This window comes from Trichomycterus rosablanca, unplaced genomic scaffold (assembly GCF_030014385.1).
Source record: "Trichomycterus rosablanca isolate fTriRos1 unplaced genomic scaffold, fTriRos1.hap1 scaffold_184, whole genome shotgun sequence".
Lineage (NCBI taxonomy): Eukaryota > Metazoa > Chordata > Actinopteri > Siluriformes > Trichomycteridae > Trichomycterus > Trichomycterus rosablanca.
The window spans coordinates 82,260-97,093 of NW_026947012.1; the positions used below are offsets into that span (position 1 = coordinate 82,260).

Below are 14,834 nucleotides of genomic sequence, written 5' to 3' on the forward strand. Positions count from 1 at the left end.
TGTTATTTATATTCTAGCATACAAACATACATCGCTCCAAAATATGAATGAACGCTTCAGCCAGGGTTGCCAGATTGCGCATTTTAAAGGCCGTCAAAATGCATGGAAAACCGCCCAAACATACTCACGAAAAACAGCCGATAATCAGCGCTTAAACAATATTAAACCAGTTAAACATGATCTACTACTGCTGATATCTCACAAATCAGTGATTATAAATTATGAATGGCATTTGAAATAATGAATGGCATTTGAAATAATAAAAAACTAAGACTAAGAAGTCTTAAGAAGTGTTTCAGGGTTTTTTGTGTTCTTGCTAGAACTGTTTCTACTTGAAGAACTCTTTAGTATAATTCAAGGTTCTTTGCTAACTCAATTTGATTTTTATGGATTTTTTTCTCTTGCCACATATAAATGCACATAACATTTAAGGACTGGAAAACAATCGTGCAATTGATACAGTAAAAAAGGTGAAAGAAAGGAATCTGTTCGTAATCTACCTGCAAAATTCTCCTCCTGAGATGTTTTTTTTTGTGTGTGTAAGCAGCAACATACTTCACCTAAAACTTGATATAATCGCCTTCAAGAGTGCCGAAACAGAAATAAAAATATTTTATATTAATTGAAGTTCTACAGGACAACGTATGTTAAAGTTTGTAATTTAAGTCACATTCTTGTGAGGATTAAAGCAGGTTGCAGAGCCCGAATAGCTCAGTCGGTAGAGCATCAGACTTTTAATATGAGGATCCAGGGTTCAAGTCCCTGTTCGAGTGAGTTGCTTCTTACTGCATTAGGTAAGCGGTAATTTCCAGCATTTAACCAGCCACAGCGAAGAACTGTTGGAGTAGCGACTAATCTTAACACATCAGATACACGACCATTCTTTTGTTACAGTAAGCTTGCAAGCAGAGCAACAAGTCAGTATTTAAGGGCTTCCTTTCTTACAACATTTCTTCTGCTAAACCAGACTTCTACTACATGCTTTGTTTAGAATGATGAAGAATGGAATGTTTACAATAGAAGCACTTCTGTAAGTCGCTCTGGACGAGAGCGTCTGCTAAATGCAGAAAATGTTAGAAGTGGAAATTGAACCCACGCCTCCAGGGGAGACTGCAAACTAAACACAGCACCTTAGATCACTCAACCATCCTGACCTGCTTGCAAAGGTCTAATACCAATCCCACAACACCCCCACGTGGACTAAGCTTTGGATGAACTGTTGTATCTTTTCATATTATTATGTATGGTAGAGGGTTAAAGATGTAAATTTGTATAAAGCATGAGCTGTCAGAAGTGAGATTCAAACCCACGCCTCAATGAGAGACTGTGACCTGAACGCAGCACCTTAGACCGCATCCTGACTAGCTTGGGTACCGTTGACACCACATCATATATCAATAGAAAGGGAGCCCCATATGAGCACTCCAACTGACCAAATAATGTTTTTGGGTGGACCATTCTTAGCACTGTAACGGCACTAGCATGTTAGGGTGTGTTTTTTTTCTGGTATGAATGTATTAGGTACAGCCTTCTTGTTGGGTTTTTAACTGACTGGATTATGTGTTAATAACTCAAACCCTGTTTGTGCTGGTTGTAGGCTATTCAATCGACCACTAGATGTAGTGTAGTGTGTATTCATGTTTCCTTAATTTCGTTGTGTTCTCCCTTAATGTAATTGCGTTCCACCTTAAAGAATTTGTGTTGTCTCTTAATATATTCGCGTTTTTCCTTATTGTTGTTGTGTTGTCAGCTTTTGTTTGTTTTGTAAATGTTATTGTGTTTTAACTCAGCGGGCCACCGTAATATAGATGGCATAATATGAATACAGTTAGAAAGTAAAACGATGTCGCATGCTGACCTGTGTGGAATACAACTAATGTATGTAGTACTAAGAAGTGTTTCTTAAGGGTTTTTTTGGTGTTCTTGCTGGAACTGTTCTACAGGACAACGTATGTTAAAGTTTGTTTAGTTAGTTAATTCAAGTCACATCCTTGTGAGGGTTAAAGCAACTTGCAGAGCCCGGGTAGCTCAGTCGGTAGAGCATCAGACTTTTAATCTGAGGGTCCAGGGTTCAAGTCCCTGTTTGGGCGAGTTGTTTATTACTGCATTAGGTGAGCGGTAATGTCCCGTACTACATGGTTTAATTAGAAAGTTGAAGAATTTGTACTTTGTGAGATGTTATTAAGTGAAATACCATGTACTTGATAAGCTTGAAATAATAGCACTCTGTGTGTGTAACATGTTCTCCACACCAACTAGTTGTTTCAAACAGACTGTAGTAAATAGAGGACAGTTTAAATCTATATTTATGTGTAGCGTAATAATGCACTGTTTTAGATATTAATACCCACATATATTTTTTTGCCTTAAAGACTCACTTAAATCCTGATCATAATTTTTGAAGCTGCGATTCATTAAGCGATGCCGCAACGAGTTTCATATTACATGATACCCTTAAATAATCATAATGTATCTGCACTGGAGAATGCAGGCATCGATCCCGCTACCTCTCACATGCTAAGCGAGCGCTCTACCATTTGAGCTAATTCCCCTTACGATGCACCTTTGTTCTCATTTTGAAGGTTGTGATATTACTTTAAACTTACCTTTTCTTTTTCATGTAATTACTGATATTTTACTGGATCTCTGCTGATATCTTGTGGGCCATATTGACTAATCAGTGAAAATTTATGTTTCCTTGTATAATAAAACCATTATGCTTATTTAGCTTTAATTAGCTTTAATTATTAAACAGTTAATAAGATAGTGATGGTGAAACTAAAAACCTGTTATTACCATCACTAAGTGTCTTTACCATCACAAGAAGTTATGTGTTGGTAATGACATGTTGAGGTAATGACAGTTTTTACTTAGTGAAAAAAGTAAACAGCTAGCATACAATGTACTTTACATACATTTAAATAATGTGAACATTTCAATTGTAAAATACTGCTGTAACAATGTAAATAGACGCTGAATAAACATACTTCATGATCAGAATGAATACATGTTTAAATTTCTCACATTTTCAGATATCAAAGCCTGGGTCCTGGCATCCATGTGGATGTTACTTTGACACATACCACCTACCTCAGCATTGTTGCAGACCATATACACCCTTTCATGAAAACTGTATTCCCTGATGGCTGTGTCCTTTAATGAAGTAAATTTGTATAAAGTATGACCTGTCAGAAGTGGTATTCAAACCCACGTCTCCAGGGTAGACTGCGACCTGAACGCAGCGCCTTAGACCGCTCGGCCATCCTGACCTGCTCGCAAGGGTCTAATGCCAATTTCTCACAACACCCCACGTGCATCAGGGTTCAAGTCCCTGTTTGGGCGAGTTGTTTCTTACTGCATTAGATAAGCGGTAATGTCCTGTACTACATGGTTTATTTAGAAAGTTAAAGAATTTGTACTTTGTGAGATGTTTCTAAGTGAAATAGCATGTACCTGATCAGCTTGAAATAATAGCACACTGTATGTGTAACATGTTCTCCACACCAACTAGTTGTAAGCCCAGCTGTTTCAAACAGACTGTAGTAAATAGAGGACAGTTTAAATCTATATTTATGTGCAGCCTAATAATGCCTAATTAATACCCACATATTTTATGTTGAATTACATGCATCATAATTTTAGTTCTTGCTTCACAGAGCCGCTTTGTTATTGCACTGCACTATTTTGGCCCTTACATAATGCAGCATCAACGCTCTGTAGTACATTACAATTTACAAAGGGTAAAGGGGGGTCCTTCATCAGGGGAATTAGCTCAAATGGTAGAGTGCTCGCTTAGCATGCGAGAGGTAGTGGGATCGATGCCCACATTCTCCAGGTTTTAAAATTATGTAGAGAAACAGATGGACTACAGTCAGTAATTGTAGAACTACAAAGTGCTTCAATATGGTAAGCGGAGCTGATAAAATGGACAGTGAGTCTAGAAACAAAGAGGTTGTTTTAATGTTATGTTCTAACCTGACACTTTAAAATTAATATAAAAAATGGTTTGTAGTAGGTGAGAAACATTGATGTGTTTGTATAAAAATGGTTTGATATAAATTTATCAAAAGACAATGAAGACTTCAGGGCAGCTATCTATATGTATCCAAGATGGCGGTGAGTGCACAGCGCGAGGCTCAGCGTCTCGCCAGGCTTTGCTCTTTAGTTGTTATTAATCTAGTGTTGTTCAGTTTTTGCCCTCTGTACTGCCAGGCAAAAACGGGGTCTCTCTTCCATCTCTCACTGAAACCTCTTCAACAAACGCTGCATCCACAAAGCTCTCAGCGCTGTGGAGGATCCGTCACATCCATCGTGTGGATGCTTTACTTTCCTGCCGTCTGGGAGAAGGTACCGCAGCATCCGCACGAACACGACTAGCAGCAGCTTCATACCACAAGCCGAGTCCTGAACTCAGGTCTACAGACTCAACTGTAACAAAAAGTCATTGATCTGCCAATCTAGAGTATCTGATGATTAGGTGTAGACCGTCTGATCACCTTTCATTGTTCCAGGTGTGTGTGCCACTCAGCAAACGTGTGAAAACAAAGAGAGTTAAAGTGTGGCCAGACGGAGCCATCTCCTCTCTACCGCTTTCATAACATTGATTGGGGCATTTAAAAAAGTTAAAAAGTGTTTCTTCAGCAGCTGTTTTCTACCATTCATTATTTATTCTTTGACTAAAAATGATTCATGTAAATGTATTTGATACACATGTTGTGTAAGGTTACAGTAATTATCACTAACAGCACAAATAAAAGAAATAATTAACACAGTAAAATCAAAGAGAGACATTTTTCATAAATTAGGTGTGTGTGTGTGTGGGGGGGGGGGTTAAAAATCATTTGAGTAAAATAATTAAAAATAAACAAATGGTGAAATTTAAATGTACACCATCACCTGCAGCACTGAGACCTTCTGCCTTTGTGACATCATTGTGATGACACTGAGTGTTCTGTTAGAGCTCAGTTCAGTTGAACCTTCAGTGTTTGTACATCATTTCTCATGATGGCTGCTGAACAGGAGAGACGTGCTACCGACCGTCCTTCTCTAATGCGACGCTTTTTGTGTAGTCTATGTCTGTGCTGGCCGTTCGGTCGAGTTCGTTCTCAGACGTCTTTTCAGGATGTCTGTGGTGGCGAGACCGAACCGGAGGGCAGCGTGGACGCAGAGAACCAGATAGTTATGGAGGGATACTTGTTCAGGAGGGCCAGTAATGTCTTTAAAACATGGAACAGGTCTGTAGAGAGCTAGAACACACGATGAGCAATCATTTAGGTAGAAATGAATGGCAAATTAAACACCTCTAATCATCATAGCAATCGTTTCCTAAATATTGTACATTTAACTGACTCTGACTGATCAACGGCGTGTTAAATCAGAATACACAACGATTCAACACGATGATTTAATATGAAGCTCATTTATATCACTGTATTAGTTACAAGTGAAACCCTGCAGAATTTCAGTACTATGCAGTTGTTTTATTTCTATGATTCCTTTTGTTTCTGTTTCTTTCCTTCAGGCGCTGGTTCCTGATTCAGAACAACCACCTTATGTACAAGAAGAAATCCGGGGTTAGTCACGTGTCCTTTGTCTAAAGTAAAATCAGTAGCAATAGTGGCTTACATCAAAATCAACATAAAAAGGAGAAACTGTTCCTGAACAATCAGTTTTAAAGACTCGTTTGCTAAAGTTTGAGTTGCTTTGCTTGTGCTTTGATTTAAAACTGAAATATTAGAGGTAAAGAAATGTTTGAGAAACCTTTTGTGCCCCCAGCAGAATATCATGGTGGTCATAGCTGATTTACGCCTGTGCACGGCCAAACACTACAAGAGCATTGGACGCCGTTGCTGCTTCCAGGTGGTTTCACCTACAAAGTAAGTCCAGTGTACCATCAGGCATGAAAATTAATTTGATTTCTTTATTCATGACACGCTGAAGGGCGTGGCTGTGCAACTGTTCTGCTAAAGAAAGATGAGGAATATAAAAAGGAACATTTTACTCTCTTTATAATAGAAATGACATGAAAACCGGAGTGGAATAAGCACTCTGTTGTGCTGTAGATTCGTGCCATGTTCAGGGTGTGTGTGTGTGTGTGTGTGTGTGTAGGATCTGGGTATTGCAGGCCGATTCAGAGGAGAATAGAGAGGCTTGGATCATAACCATTCAGAACATGGTTGCTAACACCGATGGTGACAGAACAGACGACTCCATCACTTCCCAATCAAATGAGGTGGTGGATTTGAGCCCAAAACAGGAAGGATCCAGTAGCTCCTCTGAATCACGAGGATCCCAACACACAGAGAGAGACTCGCTACGTCCACGATCCGCTTCTGGAACCTCAGGTGGGTTTGAAACACCAGTCTAACAAGAACACTCGATTCCATCAAGTATAAAGCAAACCAGTTTAAAATGGCCAAAATCAACATTTGAATGGATGCAGACACATTCCATTTCCACTCTCCTACTCTTTCTGATTGATATCTGCTCCATTCCAAACCTCGTACCTTTGACCATCCACTTCTGACCTTGCCTCTGTACAGCTGAGCTTAGTCTTGGTGAAATTGTGCTGGAATCGGCTGCTGTGTTGGATTCCCTCTCTGATGCTTCTCTAGCGAGCAGTGGTAAGTACACACTACAGCAAGTCGACTAGAAAACCATTTTTTTATTCAGAGCTAAATTTACTAGGTGAAAGGTTTTGAGTGAATGAGTGCAGTGATTTAGAAAAGAATCCAGTTGATGTAAAACGCTGATACTAACACAAAACACGTCTTTTAAGTCGAGAGCATTGACGGTACAGTTGGAGGGACCTCACACATCGAAGATAGCCCGGAGGAACTGAGCACCAGCACTTCCTGCAGCAACTTCATCCACACAGGTCAGCCAGAACTTTACTGAACCATTCAGTGATATTGTAAACTGGTAAGATTTAATGATAAAACATTTGTAACGTATGACTCTGTAAAGCTCTGTACACTTATTGTACTTCTGATGTGTTAAACAGCTGGTGAGAAGAGCACGACTACAGGAAAGCACTCTGTCCAGAGAGGCAGCGCTCCTTCCAAAGGTCTGTCCAGCCTCACACCTTTCATAGAACAAATATTTTCTAGAGCTTAAATCATGCTGCTCGTGAGTTTTGTATTGAGTTTTTTACTTTTACTGAGGAGTTTCTATCAGATTAACAACACGTCCTGTTTTACAGAGTGCTTCGATAGCCTGTACGGAGTCGGAAAGCTTCTGGGCAAAGGAGGCTGCGGTTCTGTGTTTGCAGGACTTCGTAAGGCCGATGGAAAACAGGTGAGATATTTACTCGGCTCTGCTCAGTGACACGAGAATTGTCGATCATTACAAAGCTGCTTTGATCTTAAGATCCACATTGACTACGCATGTCATCAAACTTGTAGTTAAAACGCGAACGGCTCTTTTGGTTACTGTTGGCCCGTAATATTCGTTCCTGATTTTAATGGTTTTGTTTTGCATGTTTTAATAGGTTGCTATTAAGATTGTGCTGAAGAGTGGCTGTGACAGATTCATCACCATTGTAAGTAACATTTGTTTCACTTGTGAAATATTGCAAAGATGCAACAGCCATATATAAAAAAAACCTTATCTTATAAACATGATGCATTAAAATGCAAAATAGCATCAAATGTAACCGCCACTCTGCCTACTGACTACCGATTCCAACCCCATGCTAACCATGTCTGCTCAAATGTAAGCCTGGTGAGAAGAACGGTCTCCCTGTAGAGGTGGCGTTGATGCTGATGGTGTCCGAGCCACCTTGCTGCGAACACGTCCTGGAGCTCCTGGAATGGTTCGACATGCCCGAGTGCTACGTCTTGATCCTGGAGCGACCCGCCCGCTGCATGGACCTCTTCGAATACCGCAGGAACGGCTCACTTCCCGAACGTCTGGCTCAGGTCATCATGTGGCAGGTGGTTCTCGCCGCCCGTCATTGCCGTGATCGCGGGGTTCTCCATCGGGATATCAAGGAGCAGAACCTTCTGGTCAGTTTCGACACGTTAGAGGTCAAGCTCATAGACTTTGGCTGTGGGGACTTGCTCAAGTCGACCCCCTACAGACGTTTTGCAGGTAATTGTACCTCGGAGGTCAGTAGCTATGAAACACAGATGACAGCGATCGCATAGGAAAGCCGTGTGTGTGAACCGTTTCTCGCACTTTTATTCAGGCACCATACTATACGCCCCACCTGAATGGATCGAGGAAGGTAGGTATCATGGTTGCGCTGCAACGGTGTGGAGCCTGGGCGTCCTTTTGTTTGTTTTAGTGTGTGGAGAGCTGCCATTCTGGAATGAGAGGGAGATTGCTGCTGGACATCTGATCTTCAAAGCTGGTGTGTCTAAGGGTAAGAAAATGCAGAAGCATAAGAAGCATGTCTCTTATAGTTTTTTTTTTAAAGTGATGTTAAATAGTTTCTATTACAATATTGTAACGACCCGATCACTGCACGCACAGCCTGCCGTCATCTGATAAGACGCTGCCTGGCCAAGGATCCGAATGAGCGACCCAGCCTCGAGATGATGCTGGAGCACAACTGGTTTTCAGAGATCCTTAGGAACTAAGTCCAGGTCAGTCAGAACACATAAGGATAGACCTAAATGGATTTAGCTAAGAGTCTGTGTTAGCATATAGGCCAGATCACATGTTGCAATGAATCATCGTTGCATTTTGCTAATAACATCAAAGACACTAGGTTAGTAATTGGTGTGTAAAGAACTTTTAACCAAATACAATCATACATTTTTTTATAGCTATAACAACAATTCCTCATGTCAAACTGTTTTTTTTCCCTTTTCTTTACTCTACAGGCACCTGTATGGGTTTGTAGCAGACGGATCATGGGTGAGCATATCGGAGACTAAGCAATGACTAAATGTGTATGAACAAAACCGTCCACTGTTTGCTTTCATGTAATGTCAGGGACAGTGATAGCTCAGTGGTTAAGGTACTGGACTAGTAAACAGAAGGTTGCCGGTTCAAGCCCCGCCACCACCAAGTTGCCACTGTTGGGTCCCTGAGCAAGGCCCTTAACCCTCAATTGCTCATTGTGTAAGTCGCTTTGGATAAAAGCGTCTGCTAAATGCTGAAAATGTAAATGTAATGTCAAAGTAATCTGAGAGCATGAACACCAGAAAACACAACAGGAGTGATTTGGAGATCAGAAACATTTTGTGGATCAGCTTGACGAGTCAGTCGACTGAATAATACTGAAGTTTTTCAAGCTGCTTTTCATCTGTTTCCCCCCTCAGATAATTATTAGCTTAACATCCCCTTAACACATGATGGAAATCAATCTCACATTATGTTTTCACCACCACAGCACAGGTCTGCTACAAGAACACATCCAGAGGTTTTTAGCTGAGGTTCAGATCACCTCCATTCCTCAACACTGTGTACATACCACGCCAGATCAGAAAGGTGAGTGCTGGGAGAAAGTGGTTTAGGCAGTTAGGACTTTAACATAATTTAAACATCAATGATTGATATGGGTGTGTGTGTGTGTTCTGGGTAATTGCCTTATAGAAAGCCCCATCAATGAACAAGTCTAACCTACTGGAAGAAGCAACCAGATCAGATTTGGGCCTAAGCACCTTGATACCTGGCAGAAGATGAAATGACTTTGAGTCACCACAACAATCTATGGTGGGTGTCTGGGAATGGATCCTGCAGACTTTTAACACATGTGTATTGTGCCTTGATTGAAGTTGATGGTAATTTAACGGTCAGTACATTGTTTTGCGTCTTTACAGATCAACGACCACGTCTGTCGTCCAGAAAGCACTTTGACCTTCTCTGTGGTGGTGTATGAGACGAGAGATGAAACAAAACCAATAAAATATTGAATAAAACTGTGTTTGTACTGGTGTGTGTATTTTCTTTACCTACTTTATGACTTGCACAACACAGGAGAGCACATTTTATAAAGAATTGATGCAGAAATGTAGATGAATCCTAAACAAGTTTGGAATGACCTTTTCCTGCAGCTGTAGTTTTGTACAGCTGAGAACGTATGGATATAAAAAATGATCAAAATGACCCTTTACAATTAGACACATTTTGCCCAGCAACATTCCAGAAAACCAGACTTCACTCACTAAATCACTAAAGTACTTTATTTAAACCAGAGGGTCTAATGTCATGTAACAAAAAGCTTTTTCAAAACTGATTTCGTTCAGTAAAACATGTTACATATGACATGTTCTGACATTTCAACAACAAATGTTTAAAACACAACATAAAGGCACTGATCCCATAAACTGTAGTCCAGTGGTCATCAACAGGAACACTTCCATGTTTTTAATAGAAGACTGTGCAACTCCCCAGCACATCACTGTTGTTTAGAACTGGCACTACTTATGTCTGTCCAAAGATCTCTCATGGTTCTGTACAGGCTAAACAACAGAAACAGAAATGAACAAGCAACTCATCACATAAGTGATAAAATATTATAAACTGAAATCTTTATCAATGAATAATGAAAATATTGAAAAAAAAATAATTCAAGTTAAATCAAGGAAAGTAAGGTGTGACTCATTTGAGAGTCGTTGCCCCACCCTGCCAGGTGTGAATTGGGGTTAAACTGACTAGGAGGGACATGCTTTATAGGTGGCTGACCAATTGGTGTGAAGTCCCTGGGATAAAGCAGGTTGTGTCTAAAGGTGTTGCTGGGTCTGAAAAAGTCATTTTGACACTCGCTCTGGCTGCACGCTTTCTGTCTGCTCTCCGCTTGCTTTTAGTTTTTAGTTATTTTAGTCATTTTTTATCTTTTATTTCTAAAATATAGAGCTCAATCAGCAGACACCGACAATTGATCGGCTGGAATGGCACAGAATTACAGAAATACATTACAGAAATACATTAAACTAGACATTTAGTTAACGGAGTTTTCCACTAGCCGTCAGACTAAACTCGGGCACAGTTATCAGGACTACCATGGCTCCTATCACTACAGCGGGTTTTTCGTGCTGCTCCAACTGCTACAGACTCCTACAGAAAATTGCTGTGCTGGAGACAAAAATGCTCACAATCCTACCTGGAACGGATAGGAGAAATAGTTTCAGATCACTCGAGGGTGAGTCAAAATCTAACACAGAACAACCAGCTAAACTAAGGCTAGACAGCTTAACAGACTTCCCGAAGCTTGACAGAAGTCAATCAAAACAGGGGAACAGAAACGAGCCATGTGAGAGAATAAGTCGGTGGCACAAACTTGGAGCGAAACCAAAAGCACAAAAGCAGCAGGTGGCTGTCTTAATGTCTTCCACGCCAGACTGTTCATCATGGGCTCGGAAAGCTAAAACTATTCCAAAAGCTAGCACAATTGCACCCCGTGGGAAAATAGCAGGGTCGCAACAAAAACCGATCCCTTTGCTGAATTGTTTTGAACCGCTCAGCTGACTGCTCAGAAGTTCATCAGTGGGCCTCTCCCAGCCCGAGGATCTAATATTATTTTCACGGCTACTCAACCTCAACACGTGGCTAAGCAGAACCTGCAGTTTGAAAGGTATGGATTATATTGACAATTTTAATCTATTCTGGGGGCGCAGAGAATTTTTTTACCCAGATGGCACCCACCTAAGCAAGACTGGAGTGAAGGCACTAAAGGACAACCTCCATTTTGCTCTTCGCCACCCATCTGCTTCTTGGACTGACTCGACACAATACGTGCATCCTCAACCTCCCTCACCTGCCTTCAACCATGAAGGATCATCAACACATACAATCCCCATCACTGGAGAACACAGCTCAGGCTGAGTTTCTGACTCTTGACGAAAGCTATTACGACCTTCATCATCAGGCAGTGACACAGCAGTCAACAGCAGAGACATCACAGTCATCCTCCAACTTCTCTCTCTCAACAACATCACCTCCACATATGGATTTCACAGAGAAAATGGAGAAACTGGTGTGTGTTGGGACTAAATTCTCACACTCCATCTCAGCCAGTCCACAGGTTTCACCCAAAAAGCCCAGGGCACCAACCAGTCTAACCTCTTACCTGTACCACGACAACCTCGGGCTGCCCCAGGGGCTCCTGTGGTTCCTTTAAAGCTAGCTCTGCTTAATATTAGATCTCTAGCCAACAAATCATTTTTAGTGAATGACATAATTCTATCTTACAGTTTAGATTTTCTGTTTCTAACTGAAACATGGTTAGCAGAAGGCAGCAGTGCCACTGTTCTTAATGAAACAGCACCAGCAAACTTCAGTTCTATGAATGTGTGTCGAAGTGGTAGGAAAGGTGATAAGGCCTTATTTAAAGATGTATTCCAGTGCAAAGAGACTGTGCTTGGTAATTTTATGTCTTTTGAATACCTCTGTTTTATTTTGAAGGGTACTCCCAAAATTTTATTTTTAACCATTTATAAAACTCCAAGGTACTCTGCACATTTTATAGATGAATTTACTGAACTACTGTCAGTTATCTCCACTGAGTACAGCTTTTTCATCATAACTGGGGATTGTAACATCCACTTAGATAATAACAAGGACAATAACACCAAAGAACTTCTTGGACTTTTTGACACGTTTGGTCTATTGCAACATGTGAAAGGGCCTACACATACTCGAGGGCACACTCTGGATCTAGTTATTACTAAAGGTCTTATCATTTCTTCTGTTATGGTCAATGACTTAGCCCTCTCTGATCATTTTTGTGTCTTCTTTGAAATGCTGATCACTTCAGATGCTCAAACTAGCACTGTTTCTGTTAAGAAAAGGTGCATAAATGAAAGTACTAGTTCTCAGTTTATGGAGGCCATAGCTATATCACCAACTTTAATTGCAGAGTCAGTTGATGAACTCCTGGATAACTTTAACGTGAAAATATTGACTGTCATGGATGTGGTTGCCCCGGTAAAAGTCATGAAAACGTTGAGCAAACAGAAAGCACCATGGCGTAACACAATGATGGTAATAGCTCTGAAAAGAGAATGCAGGAGAGCTGAACGTAAGTGGAGGAAAACTAAACTTCAAATCCACTATGATCTCTATAAGCAAAGCCTTTGTAGTTTTAACTCGGAGTTAGGCAGGGCTAGACAGCTGCACTTCTCTAAGATCATCAACAGGAACATCAACAACACCCGCACTCTATTCAACGTGGTCGACAAGCTTACAAATCCTCCAAAACAGATCACACCAGAACTTCTGTCCACAGAGAAATGTAATGAATTTGCTCATTTCTTCTGTGAAAAAATAAAAACTATTAGACTGACCATCAACGCCACTCAGTCAAACGATGAAACCATGCCGCCCCTACAGACACCTAGAAATAACATGACTATTATGTCACAATTTAATACAATAGACCAAAAAACTCTGGAGAAAATAGTTCAGCTGTTCGGTTACCTTATGCCTTTTTTTTTGTCTCTCTAACTCCTTACTTACGTTGCACATTCTCTGTACCCCAGATCCAACAATGCAGGTCTTGTCAAGGTGACAAAGACTTGTCAGAGCGGAAAGAAGTGGCTGATGCTGGCACCAGCCGACACTGAGCCTTGCAGTTTCCCATATGGTCTATCAGTCAGTATTCCTGTTTTTTACCCAGGCGGCCTGGGTTCGACTTCCGGTATGGGAATTGGACTTGAGCAAAACTTTGCCTATTACTTCTTCGGCGCCTTGTTGCTGTAGCTCAAGCACATTGTTCTGTTGGAACTATGACTGCAGTCTATCGGGGGCAGCCGATGTGAGCCACCAGTGGCAGACTGCTGGTAAGCCGTGATCGTATAGTGGTTAGTACTCCGCGTTGTGGCCGCAGCAACCCCGGTTCGGATCCGAATCACGGCACTGTCCTTTTGTATGCCGTGCTTCGAAGGTTTCTATTCTCTCCTCAGTCAAGAGACAGAAATGGGGCTGGAGCTTCAGGAAAGTCCTGTTGGAAGTATGACTGCAGTCTATCAGGAAGCAATCGACGTGAGCCACCAGTGGCAGACCGCTGGGAAGCCGTGATCGTATAGTGGTTAGTACTCTGTGTTGTGGCCGCAGCAACCCCGGTTCGAATACGGGTCACGGCACTGTCTTTTTGTATGCCGTCCTTCGAAGGTTTCTATTCTCTCTCTTTTTTTGTCTCTCTAACTCCTTGTGTATGGTTCTCTGTACCCCAGATCCAACAATGCAGGTGACAAAGACTTGGCAGAGCGGAATGAAGTGGCTGATTCTGGTTCCCATATGGTCTAGCGGTCAGTATTAGTTCCTCGGCGCCTTGTTGCTGTAGCTCAAGCAGCTTGCAGTTCAAATCTTAGGCCATGTGGGGGTGTTGAGGAAAATTGGCATTGGTAATGTGCAAGCAAGTCAGGATGGCCAAGCAGTCGTTCAGCTCGCAGTCTCCCCTGGAGCCGTGGGTTAGAATCCCCCTTCTGACAGCTCATGCTTTATACCTTCAAAATGGGATCAAAAATGCTAATGCACATAAGGTATTACAGTTACATATAATCACAAACACCCCCTCCCCCCACCACCACCACCATCAAAAAGAAAATCCTTCAGCAGCACTGCAACAAGAACAGGACAATCTCCTACAAGTTCAACAAAATCAAAGAGAATGCACTTCATAAAAGACCTCATCCCAGAATATGGCTGCATGTTGGCGCTGTTGGCTGACTGAGACTTTTTGAACTGCACTAAACAGTTGGTATATCCTGCACTATTTTGGCACTTACATAAAGCAGCATCAACCCTTAAATCCGTCTGTCAGTGGTACAAAGACAGTTATTATTTTTTTCAGTACGTCCTAAATGCTGGGATGAACGTTTTAAATAAACGTCTCTGATGGTTTAAAAGCAACGCATGATATACCGTACTTGTACTCGGTTGGG

The 14,834-nt window shown here is 41.3% G+C and overlaps 1 protein-coding gene and 2 non-coding genes across 3 annotated transcripts; all 3 read left to right on the plus strand.

The window, feature by feature from the left end:
• Positions 1 to 2,017: 2,017 nt before the first annotated feature.
• On the plus strand, positions 2,018 to 2,090 carry trnak-uuu (transfer RNA lysine (anticodon UUU)). The gene has a single exon. It is a non-coding gene; the product is annotated as a tRNA-Lys (tRNA).
• A 1,671-nt stretch (positions 2,091 to 3,761) lies between these two features.
• trnaa-agc (transfer RNA alanine (anticodon AGC)) lies at positions 3,762 to 3,834 on the plus strand. Its single transcript has one exon. It is a non-coding gene; the product is annotated as a tRNA-Ala (tRNA).
• A 276-nt stretch (positions 3,835 to 4,110) lies between these two features.
• On the plus strand, positions 4,111 to 9,880 carry LOC134306052 (aurora kinase-like). The gene is made up of 18 exons (XM_062990287.1): positions 4,111 to 4,116; positions 4,213 to 4,347; positions 5,020 to 5,234; positions 5,522 to 5,573; positions 5,779 to 5,876; positions 6,109 to 6,344; positions 6,543 to 6,623; positions 6,779 to 6,877; positions 7,004 to 7,066; positions 7,202 to 7,296; positions 7,490 to 7,540; positions 7,719 to 8,091; positions 8,189 to 8,365; positions 8,476 to 8,588; positions 8,829 to 8,862; positions 9,341 to 9,438; positions 9,544 to 9,663; positions 9,771 to 9,880. Exons 1-14 carry the CDS (start codon positions 4,111 to 4,113, stop codon positions 8,580 to 8,582), a joined length of 1,788 nt encoding a protein of 595 aa, XP_062846357.1. The 3' UTR covers positions 8,583 to 8,588; positions 8,829 to 8,862; positions 9,341 to 9,438; positions 9,544 to 9,663; positions 9,771 to 9,880.
• The last annotated feature ends 4,954 nt before the right edge of the window (positions 9,881 to 14,834 follow it).